Raw genomic sequence first — 12,611 nt, 5'->3', positions numbered from 1 at the left:
GTAGGGATAAGTTTTTAGAAGATTTTTAATACACCTATTTCTGGAAGCTCAGAATTTAAATCACTGTATACTCTCTCTATTACATACTTTAATCTATCCTTTCTCAGCCAGGATACTGTGTTAAATAGTCATATGATCTGACCCACAGTAAACCCCCTTATGTTACACCTGCCAAAGATGTTGCTTTGAGCATTCCAACACAAATAGATGCTGCTGCTGCTAATAATAATAATAATAATAACTATAAATCAATTATGTCTCATGTTTTCTCCCTCTTCCCATAGATATGTTGCCTGGTTTCTGTCACTGCAAGACTGGCTATGCAGGAGAGAGCTGCAACAGATGTGCCTTGGGTTATACAGGATATCCTGAGTGCCTGCCCTGCAACTGCTCACTGAAAGGCAGTATGAATTTTGACCCTTGCATAGGTCCCTGCATCTGCAAGGTATGGATATGGAATTCTTCTGAATCATACGAGGATACTGATGATGTTGAAAGATTGCAGTTAATGGTCTTCTATCGTGCAATAGTGTTCTGTCTGTCCTACCTAGATGTGCTAGTATCTACGTTATTCACTTTCATAGAACACTTTTTCTTGATCCTGTGAAGTCTTAGATTGTCTTCTGTCATCTCAGTACTCGCTCTAATTAACATAGGTATTTAGGAGCCTGCTGCTAGTCATACAGGTCCTTAGAAATTTGTGAAGAAGGGATACTTGAGCCTGTGAATAATTTGTTTCAATCTCACATCCTCATCTACTCAGAAACTATTGTTTAAAGTACTGTGGGCTCTAAAACTAACCTGTAATATGACTTCAAAAGGGAAAGCGAGGTGAACTGATGATGTATTAAAACAACCAAAAAAGCTGCCTTTTAGGAGTTGCCACTAGGGATATAATCCTCTTTTCTTGCTACGTTCCAAACTGACAGCATTCTTTCCTGTGTTGGGATGGTTGTTTAGAAATCTCTAACTTATTTAAAAAAAAAAGAAAAAGAATCAATCTTTTCTGTAGGATGAATTTCTTAATTTCTAAGAAGAAAATTAAAGAATTTTTTTTCTCTGTGTGCCTTCATGTACCTCCAGCAAATTATATATTGATATTATATTGAAATAAAAAACTTCAAAAAACACCTAGGTACCAGAAAAGCTTCAGAAATGGTGGTGGTCTGTAAGTCATGGTTTAGGAAGTGACCGTGAATATGCCCAAAGGGCAATATAATGTACTGTGGGTCAATTTTTCTCTGTTGTACTTATGGGAGTTTAATTAACAGAATTAGTCACATGAATTTAAAACATGAATTTAAAAAATACTTACATTACGTCCTTAAATACAAGAATGTACAAAAATTGCTTCAGTCTGTCATCTCATGCTGCATACACTCATAAAGCTCTGGTGTGACAGCTGAATAGCACTGAAATCTACTCAGAGAATTAACCTTATTCTCACTTTATGTAACAGTCACACGCTCTCTGTCAGAAATAAAATCTATCCCTATCACAGTTCTAATTCCTTAGCTATCAAGTCTAGAAGACCAGAAAAGGGGTGCTTTTGCTATATTCTGACTTGAAAGGGAGCTTTGATGAAGATATCATGATAACTACTTCTAAATGATTCTTATTATTATGACATGATTTGTGTAATGCCAAGCTGACCTGTTAGTACAGTCACACCAAAATGAACAAATGTGGAGTAGAGATAATTGCTCCTGTCCCAGAGAGTCTGCACTATATACACTTTTTTCTTGCTGTTCACCCTTTGTCTCCTTTCTGCTCCACTAATCCCTTTTTTAAGTGCTTGTGGGAGAAAAATGATACCCTTTGCAGATAGCTGAGATACAGATACATACACATTTATTTTCACTAGCAATCTTCAAATTCAAATCAAAGCAGATTATGGTCAAAGGGACACTGAAATCATCAGATTAGTTATGCTCCATATGAAGAATAAAGTGAGATGTCTGGACAAGTTAATAGCAGGTCTTAGGAAAAAATGCTTCCCTTCTTTTAATCACATCTTTCAATTACATATGATGAGCTCTAAATTTACTGAAGATAGTTTTCTTGTAAAGGAATTTGACTGTGGAAAAACAGTTCTAACTGTAAGCAGCAAAATGCAGCAAAGGGGGCATTTGATTGTTATCATTGCTTCATTGGCTGAAGGATAGGTTAGTTCTCCTTTCCAACTTTGAGCGTTATATATCTATTATCCACTGAACTTGCTGCCTACTCAGTAGAATTTTACAGGTTTTACTCTCTGATGACATGCTTATGACTGCAGAGTAGGACAACTTTTCATTTACACACATATGTTTCATTTGCACCTCTCTTCTTTATTTCACCTTTCTCATTCTGCACACACTAAGCACATCAGCAAGGTGTGAAACTTTTGGGATCAGCATTCATAATTCTAGTTAGTGGAATTTTGTGTGAAAGCATTTGGGTGCTTGTGAGTTCCCAAATGTTACCCACATTATGTTTCATATGAAGCATGAGTAGCTGGGTGATTTCAGCATACCTTTGGCAAGAATATGCATTGATTAATTCTGAGATTGCTGGTGAAAATGTAAAAATACCATTCTTTAAATTAATGAGATGTTGAAGTTAAAAGTAATTGACTGATGGCCTTGAGTTGTATGAAAGATTTTTGGTTTCTTGAACAGAATCTATGTGATGTTGTTGAAGGGGAGCCTAGACATGGCACAGCAATAAAGTTAGAACAAAGTTATTTTGCTGCACATATTGTTGCTCTAATAATCAGTGGTGAAAACCTATTTACATTTTCATTTTGTCTTCTTCTTTACCTGTTCTGACCCATTCCCTCACATCGTCCCTATTTTCTTTTATTCCATGAGTGCTATTCTTTCTCCCCATAACTCCACATGCTTTGCCCTGGTTTTTTGATCCTTGCTAGATCTTAATCAGGAGGTTGTCAAATGGCTTTTGGTGAACTTACTTCAGAGATGTATATTTCGAGCAATCATAGACTACACAGCATGGGCAGACTTTTTATAATGTGTTCATTCTCTGCTGATGTGAAGCCAACAATTTGGTCATGTGTGCATACTGTTTCCAAACTGTATATAACCCTTTTGAAAGGGAAAGAATTTTCTGGGATATCTTGGGGAAAATACTGAATTACTAAGCCAGCACCATAGCATGAACCTCTTGCAACATATTCCTTGTAGAAAAGCTAGCTTTATCTTTGCCTATAGGACAAATTGATTTATTGTGTAAGCTAGCAGGACTTAATGCACAACATAAGTTTCCATTGAAAAATGTAATTACCAAATGCTAAGTTTAAAATTCTTCATGTATGTTTAGTGCCTGGCATTCTGCAGAGAAAGAGTTTGCAGACCTGGCTACATGGCTGGTAAACACATTTAGTTACTTAAGGAAGAAAATGCAACCCTTTTAACACTTGGATTTGGCCTGAATTCAGCTATTAATGATAGACCACTGAAAAACTGATAGCTGAATGATTGGTACAAATAACACTATGTACCTGTAGTTTGCATCAACTGAGCATGCACAGATTTTGTCAGCCGTACCTACAGTTTTTGAGGCTGTAACATTGTTACCCATACTTCCTTCACCTCTGACACTCTTAAGTGTAAAGAAGATAAATTAGATTATTCTCTGAAATCAGGTATGTCCATTGCTGAGCCAGCACTGTGCCCTTGAGGCCACGAAGGCCAATGGCATCCTGGGGTGTATCAGAAGGGGTGTGGTGAGTAGGTCGAGAGAGGTTCTCCTTCCCCTCTACTCTGCCCTGGGGAGACTGCATTTAGAATATTGTGTTCAATTCTGGCCCCTCAGTTCAAGGAGGACAGGAAATTGCTTGAAAGAGTTTAGCACAGAGCCACAAAGATGATCAAGGGAGTGGAGCATCTCCCGTATGAGGAGCAGCTGAGGGAGCTGAGTCTCTTTAGCTTGGAGAAGAGGAGACTGAGGGGAGACCTCATTCATGTTTATAAATTTGTAAAGGGCGAGTGTCAGGAGGAAGGAGCCAGGCTCTTCTCAGTGACAGCCAGTGACAGGACAAGGGGCAATGGGAGCAAGCTGGAGCGTAGGAGGTTCAATCTGAATATGAGGAAAAACTTTTTTACTGTGAGGGTGACAGAGCACTGGACCAGGCTGCCCAGAGAGGTTGTGGAGTCTCCTTCTCTGGAGACATTCAAAACGCGCCTGGATACGTTCCTGTGTGACCTAGTTTAGATAATCCTGCTCAGTCAGGGGGGTTGGACTGGATGATCTTTTGAGGTCCCTTCCAACTCCTAAGATTCTGTGATTCTGTGATTCGTGTAAACGAAAAATAAAAATCTTATAATGTCCAAATTTGTAGCCTGTTTTTTACATGCAGCCATAGTAACTTCTGTTGTGTAGAGGATATGCTACTAATATTCAGGAATAAGAATAGTCATTCCAATAAATGTCTTCGTAGTCCTGCATTTGCACTCTCCTGCAGAGTATAAAGCTTGTACTTTCAAGGAATGTCTCAATCTATGACATCTGAAGTAATATTCTAATGTTCATTTCCAGGAAAATGTTGAAGGAGAAAACTGTGATCGTTGCAAACCAGGTTTCTTCAATCTGCACCAAAATAATCCCAAAGGCTGTGAGGAATGTTTCTGCTCTGGGAAAACAAACGTTTGCACACACTCTCACCTTACCTACAGAAGTGTAAGAAAAATCATACCATATCAGTACATGTCACTGGTTGTGTGTTCCTGTGTGTTGTCACTGCCCATTGTCACCAGAGTGCAGCTTACTATAACATCATGCCTGTTCTTTTATGCCCTATATATTTTTCTTTTATCCAACAGAAAATGCTTATAAACTCTGTTTCTCTTCATTGTGACAAAGTTCTGAAAAAGTGCAGTTAAACAGTGAAAGGTGCAAAAGAAGTTAGAAATGGTCAAAAATGAAGCCATGTGCATAAACACAGTCCTGGAATGTGTATACATAGTCAGTCCTGAGCTAAATGCAACATATCCATGGAGTGACCTCTTTTTCAGGTCATTGTGAAATTTCTAGACCTGAAATAGTGAAGAATTTAGAAACATTAAATGTACAACACACATCTTATGTAAGAAAAAGACATGCCTTACAGGGAGCATTCTGAGTGAATTTCTTTTGCATGCTTCAATTTAAAGAAAACATGTGAAAGGGAGATGAACCTACTGTTCTTATTTGTGCTGTAGAAAAATGTCTTTAGCCTGCAAATGTACTCAAAACTTTAAATTCATTCTCAAAGCTCAGATACTGATTCCACTGTAATGGATGTACGTTACATATTCATGTCTGAAGATCGAGTTTGGGAAATGTGTTCCAGGTCTACTAGCTCCTGGTTTTGGCTGTGTTGGTGTGCTGGAAGTCTGCAAGTAAAATCAGATATACCTAGTGTGCTCATTTACATGCCAGCATCAGGAAAATTTTCCATCCCACGACTGAGCTGATTTATTGTTCTGCTTGTGTCCAGGCTCCAGAAGCTGTCCTTGTATGAACAATGTGCTCTTCTCTGCTGATTTATTTCTCATTATGGGATTTCAGAAATTAAAGTTCTTCTGCTTTCCAGCTTTGCTTTGACTTTCTAAAAAAGTATATTTGAACTTATAAGTTGTAAGGCTTTAGAATTACAAATTATTATAAATTATGCTGTCTACAACAATCACAAAATGTATATCCATTTGTCAGCTCATATTCTGTACCCTCTGTAACTGAAGTTATTTATTGAAAACTTATGTACTATTTGGACTTAAGCATATATTTGTGTGATAGAATTTCCTCCTTGCTATGGACCATATGAAGCAGAGAAAGTAAATACTTGCAGTTATTTCAAACTACTCAGAAGTTATAACTCCAAGTCACGTACAATAAGAGAAATTTTGCTGTTATTACTTGATTGTTTCGTTTGTTCTTAAACTGCTATTAATAATATAAACCTAATCAGTTGGTTTTTTTAAGATGAAAGAATGAGAGGCTGTGACTATTGAAATGACTGATGTCCTGATTCTCATTGTAATGTGTTTTGTTTTGGGTTTGTTTTTTTTTCTGTTATTATAGGTAGAAGATATGAATGGCTGGTATCTGACTGGCTTACCGGGTCTCATCAGAGTTACCCCCAAGCAAAAGAGATTTGATGGGTATCAGCAGTTTAGCATCAGCAACGTGGCTGCACGAAAAGTACTGCCACAGACTTATTATTGGAGTGCACCTCATTCTTATTTGGGCAACAAAGTAAGTGCAGATGGTGCTTGCCTAGACGCTAATTTGGTTTCTTGAGAAAAGAAGTAAGGCTTTGAAGGGGGTGGAACTGAGGGAAGATTAACTTGGATAGCTATTTGAACAGCAAAACTGCAAGCAGAAAGGAATCAGGCCTATAGAGTATCCTTGTGAGGCTAAAAGTTAAGTAGAGAAAATTCACTAAGTATCTTTGACCTTGAGCCCTCTTTGGGCTTCTGCTGTCAGGTATTAGAGAAGTCTATACGGTTTGCATCATTGTTTTTTTGAATGATAAAGCTGGTGTGTGGTTCAGCTTATCCTGTTCTCATCCCACCTTGTCCTCAGCTTTGAAAACCAGTTCCTTCGTCTGCTTTTCAGAGATGCAAGTTGTGTATCAGATGTTGTGGGGGTGTGTTACAAAACTTCAATGTTTGGCAGGGAACTTGTGTGTGCACGGAGCTCTCTGCCCCAGAACTCCAAAAATGCTGTTGTGAGCTCTGTGCCAGTTCTAATGCATATATTTATCCATGCCTGCATGTGTCCATGTGTGCATGTACATGCATATTCAGGCCCTTGCTTTATAAAGTCTCACATGCTTTAGTGGTCTATCAGACTTCTCACCATTAGACTTTCTGCTGTCATACATTATATCTTCGTGAAAATCTAATATTTTTCCAGAGAGTAGAACTGAGGACTGCATGAGTCCTAAATGTGAAGAAAGCTAAACAGGTTTCCCTTTACTATAACCCTGTTTATGCTAAAACTTATCAGAAATGCTAACATTAATACACTTGAGCACATTTTCCTCTATAGTCTCTTCAGTCTAGTCAACCTCTTATTTATTTATTTTCTTCATTCTGGCTGAAAATCAACTTGACAGAAGGTAAATGAGCATGTGGAAACTAAATAGCATCATTCTAAAGAATTGGGCATCCTGTTCATAGATATAAATTGTTAAAGATAGTCAGGCTCATTTAGCTGGGCAAGGGAGAGTTTCTTCTATAATCTTCCATGTCTGGTGTACTTACCCTGAGATATGAAGTGATACTTTTCCAGACAGAATTTCATCCTCCTCCTATTCAGTAAGCAAAATAATGGTAAGTATGTGCACAAATTATTTGAATGTGGAAGATATTTTTTCAGTGTAATTTGAAGGTCCTTTGTGGTTACTGTCAAATATCTCTGTATGAATGAAGCAATTTGCCTTAATAACTGAACCATATAAATTTTTGATACTACAATAATACTGAAAGCACTCACAAATTACCACAGTACATCTTAACTGTCATGTTGCATCACGTAAATTATAGTCATAATGACATGCTTAGGCCATATGATTTATGCTATGGAAAGGGAAATGGAATATTGAGAGTCCTTATTTGTAAACTCAATAAAACATTTCTCTAAATAGCTGAAACTGGATAAAACCAAATAGCTGAAGCTAGAGAAAAACATCCTTTCTTGAGAGTGATTGCTAGCTGTGTTACAGTAGAATAATTGGTATCTCAGAGCAGGCAAGCTTCTTTAAGAATTTTTGTCTTACAAAATGTGGAGAACGTTTAGGGAATCTTACAGCAAGATGCATACTTCTATTGTAATTTATAAACCTTGTGTCACAGAAAGCTGCCTTTCCTTTGTATTATTAAAATTATTGCTCCCAAAATAAAATTGAGTAACAAAAGGTAGTAACTATTCTGCACTTCCTAGTTTTCAAATATAGCTCAAAAAACTGATTTAAATTAATTCTTTTAATATAAAGTTGGTATGTTGTGCGTATGCCTCCACAATGTTCATTGCCATGTGTGCACTATCTGCTTGTTTTACATCCATCTCCAAATGCTTCTTTTGGATCAAAAAAGTGTTATAAATAGGATGCTCCTGAGTGTGCAGCCTTCAGCTTTTTCTTTTCAGTCTAAATCTGGGTGACACTAAGCTATGTGATACTGGTCTTTCATTGTGTCTCTAAATAACAAGAGACTATAGATGGTACAGGATTCCCGTTTATGTCAGAGTGAGACAAGAACATGAGCAAATTACTTTAACATCACCATATTGTTTTAGTCTCTCAAATATATATGCTGCTACCAGAACTTAAAATTTGTTGTACAAATACAGATAATTTTTTTAAAAGCCAGACATTTTACCTTTCTGACTATATATGTGTTTGAACTGAAAATCTGAACACTGGTTTTGATGCAGAATATGTTTGGGAGTTACCTGGAGGGATTTAATTTCTAGAACAGGTTTTAAATGGCCAGTATTAAGGTTTTAGTAAGTATCATGAAATAGTTTATCTTTTTGCCTTGCTACCTTATCATCACCTAAGGATTGCAGCAATCATGAGGACTTGTGGTCTGATAGAGCTTCTAGTTACTGTAAAATTGTCTTATACTATCAACTGTAATTACATTTTAGGTATTTGAAAAACCCATATGTTTTTTGTCAGCAATTTCTTACATTGTTTTGAGTTTATTTTAAACTTATGTCCATGCTAAAATATTTTATAAATTTGTCTGAAAGTGTTATGAGTTACATTCTAATAATGTTTGATCAGAGCACTGAAAGGAAAGTATAAAATTAATCTAAAATTAGATACCAAACTCAGCAGGATGATGCAAAACACTTGTTTCTTTAAAGTCAGTGTTGAAGGGTTAAGTGTCCTCAATGTTTCAGTAGTCTGACATGATGCATATACTCTTCCTCTTTTCCTTTGACACTTTTCCTTGGCAAAAAGCAGCTTGATAATTTGTATACTGAATAGAAGCCATTTATGATTAGCTGAAAGAAAACATGATATGAAGCATATCTAAATAAACACATGACCCACCCCATGACACAGGCACCTGAGGGGCAGCTGAGGCCACTTGAGATTCCATGGGCAAACATCCATCTTTGGTTAGAGAAAGTCTCTCTGCCTTATGCTCTCTCTACTGCTGCAAGTACTGTGCTTCTTTCTCTGCTAAGAGCCATCTTTAACCATGATGGTGGAGACTTACCCTGCCTCTTTCAGGTGGTTAGAGCACTGCACTTGGTCAGCAATCACAGGTTAGTTCAGCCTTTAGACGGAGGCCATCCTAGAATCCAGGTCTCTGAACATTGTCTCAACACCCAGCTGTCGTGCAGAGATTAGATAATGCATCCTCTAGCTCCTCTATGTGGCTTTTGAGCAGATATTAATGCTGCCATTACTCAGACTGCAAAGAGCGTGATACAAGCCCTAAACATGTATGCTCAAAACCACTATTTGCTTACTGGAAGATTTTACTGAGATTGAGAAGTTTCTTGCATGAAATGTTGTTTTGCAGGAGTCGTTTGAATTAGCTGTATAGCATGATCCCATTCAGTGTAAGTAAAGTGAATATCATTTAGTCCTTCATGAAGTCACAGTCTGTTGAAAATTAAAACCATAGATGCTTTGTTATCTCTTGGAAAATTTCTAGCACACCGTATTTGTCAACTCTATAGACTTATGCAGCCATATGGTGGATACATTGTTCTTTCTCTGACCTCTAGTGAAAACCAGGGCAACAGCTACAAGTTTTGTGTAGAGTCTGCGCATACAGAACAAGAAGAGGACTTGTTTAACTTAACTCTGTCACTTCATTTATTTTGTCTGGATTTTGGTTGTTGGGGGTTTTTTGTTTGTGTCTCTTTTTTTTTGCTTTTTTGGTTTTTTTTTGTTTTGTTGTTGTTGTTTTAATAATTAGCTGTGTAATGTATTCCCTGACTTACAGAAGTCAATGTTTCTTTGAGTCCAGAAATGAAGACATTGTAATATGCCTGAACCCAATACATGCAAACTTTAAAAATTTATCAGCCCTTTAAGAGTATTCTGCTGTAGAAAGCTAAAGATTGGGATGGAGTGAGCAGTTTGTTTTGTGACATATTATCTATTGCAGCCTGCCCAGAATGCCTCATAGGATTAAATATTGAATTATAAAATAATCATAAGCTAGGTCCTTGTGGCTTTATGTTTATTTCCTTCCATTTGTTTTCATTTCTTAGGCAATTCTGATGCAAAAGGCAGAATAATACAAAGCAAATTGCAGTCTACAGCTCCCAAGGGAGAGGGAGGGAGTTGAAACCCAAACCATAAAGAAGCGTAAATAATACAATAATCAGCTGCAACAGAAATGCCAGGATCAATTGTCCTAAATTATTAATGCATCTAAACCCAGAAAGCTTCATCTAGTATTGTCATGGTTTCAGATCTCAAGAGTTTCTTGTTCATAGGACATGATAGAGTTAGATAGACCCACAACTCTCTCTCTTGCTTTTACTGCTGGCCTCAAAAAGGAAAGCAATCTAACTTAACACCTTTTGGTATAAAGGGATGAGATGCAAAATAAATTGCTGTTGCAAGCTACTTTTTTCTACCCTTTTTTTTTTTTAAATTCTTTGACCTCATGAAAAGCAGTGAGTGACCTAGCCTACATAATTCCAACAGTCAGCTGTGCCTTAAATACAGCCAGTGGACTGACTTTTTAAAGTGTGTCTGTATTGCTTTTATTGTCAGGGAAGCACAATAGTGAAACTCATATGGGCTAGTGTGATATTCCTTTGTGCACCTTTTTAAGATACTTCTTCCTTTCAGCCAACAATTTAGGCCCTCATGTGGATTTGGTTCTCTAGTGCACATGGGTTATCCAAGTCTAAGCAGGCCACCATTTAGTAACACAGTGGCAGTGCTTGATGTATCTGCTGTGTGAGGGATATGTACTTTATGATGAATTTGCCTTTTTTTTAATACCAACTGCAAAGAAATTAGTTTCAGCCTCAGATTTGAATGTATAAGAAAGACGATCTCCAAGCTAGCAAAAGTAATGTGGGGATGGAGCAGGGAATGTGATCCTCATGTAGAAGGCATAACGTATCAAAAACAGTTTTCTATGGATATTTACTTATTCTTAATGTCTTCTAAGTTTGAGCAGGATGCAATACTTAAGTTATAGGCCTGTTATTCGTATTTGTAAAAGAAACAGTAATAGGCATTACAAGTACATAGTACGCAAAAAATCTCAATTCATTGTAACAACCCTGAAGTGATTCACAGTTGCTGCAGATCTTCAGATTTTTTAAAGTGGTGTCAACAGCCAACACATGGCAGAAAATGAAGATTATTCATTTGAACCTAAAGGAAAAATATTTTTTGTAAAGACAGCTACTTCAGTGTCTTTTTGGCTTTCAGATTTGAATGCATTCTTCTGTTAAAAAGCTGGTTTCGTTTATTAATGTGTTCTTATTTTTTAACAAGTAAATTCTAAACTAATAGAAATAATGTAGTTTTATTTTAAATCATAATCTAAATTACCCTGACTGAAACTAAATCACCATGGTAATCAGACTCAGTCAGCAGTATGAAGATGTCTTCAACTTATACCAAGTGCGCTGTTTATTTTATTTGCACTTACTTCACTGTAGCTTCTAAAAATTGAGGTAATAGGCATATTTAGATATTGAAAGGATGAGACAAACATAGCAGGAATACAAGTGAAGAGCAAACCATTTTAAAGATCTCAACCACAGCTGACTGATGCTTCCTCTAAGTTTACTTAATTTGTTTTACATGATTTGTTTTATATTCTTATCTTTGCTGAAATATTCTCTCAACGTGGCACCACGAAATAAGACAGGGGTAGGTCTCTGCATTCTTCACAGCTGTGGCTAGCCAAATCTTGCTTGGTCCCCCGTACAAATGGAAACAATATCAGGACTGTCCTATTTGGGGTTCGGCTACCCATAACTGTAAAGAACCACCAAGACGTAAGTAAGTTTTACACACTTTGTTCCTCATTAATGCTTTTAATGATGTTTGGATGGCCTGTTGAGACAGTTCAAGTGCAGTCATTATTGTGATTACAAAGAAGACTAAGAATGCCCAATAGACTTTTACGGCCTCTTTGCACCTTGGAAATAAGTTGAAACAGGGCACAGAATCTGGCTAGCTGAGTCCACTGACTGCAGTATTTCATATATCCCATGATACATTTAATTTCTTTGTTCTAAAATCATCTTATACTACTGTAGAGAAAGAGGGAATTTATTGTTGGTTAAATTATTTCATAAATCTCGTGTCCTTTGCACTACCTGCTTACCCAAGTCTGCCTTGAAGGCAATGGTTTTAATCAATAGTGGCAGTTGATAAATGGAAAAACAAGGAGGAAATAAAGCAGTTTCACAAAAGAAAGGATGTGAATGCTAGAGAGAGAACTCTGAGGGGTGTTAGGAAATAAAGAAGAAGAAAGTAAATTGGGGAATACGCTTACCAGAATGAAAAGTGTTGCTCTTCTTATCTCTGATTCCCAGTACTAAAATACTGTACAATCCAACAGAGCAGAAAAAGGAAAAAAAAAAAAAAGTCTTTGACTTGGAAGGAACTAATATATCTG

The 12,611-nt window shown here is 36.9% G+C and overlaps 1 protein-coding gene across 1 annotated transcript in view; it reads left to right on the top strand.

Annotated features, from left to right (window-relative positions):
* Positions 1-6,237, top strand: part of LOC104543681 (laminin subunit alpha-2-like) — a gene marked incomplete at its 3' end in the record, with an annotated part of 75,536 nt that extends 69,299 nt beyond the window's left edge. Inside the window, exons 10-11 of the mRNA XM_010188345.1 lie at positions 285-445; positions 6,064-6,237. Coding sequence (XP_010186647.1) covers positions 285-445; positions 6,064-6,237 — 335 coding nt within the window. The remainder of the gene's footprint in view (positions 1-284; positions 446-6,063) is intronic.
* Positions 6,238-12,611: the final 6,374 nt, after the last annotated feature.

This window comes from Mesitornis unicolor, unplaced genomic scaffold (genome assembly GCF_000695765.1).
Source record: "Mesitornis unicolor isolate BGI_N332 unplaced genomic scaffold, ASM69576v1 scaffold21627, whole genome shotgun sequence".
NCBI classification, from domain to species: Eukaryota; Metazoa; Chordata; class Aves; order Mesitornithiformes; family Mesitornithidae; genus Mesitornis; species Mesitornis unicolor.
The sequence above is the reverse complement of the archived record's forward strand: the minus strand, read 5'-3'. Positions and strand labels throughout refer to the sequence as shown.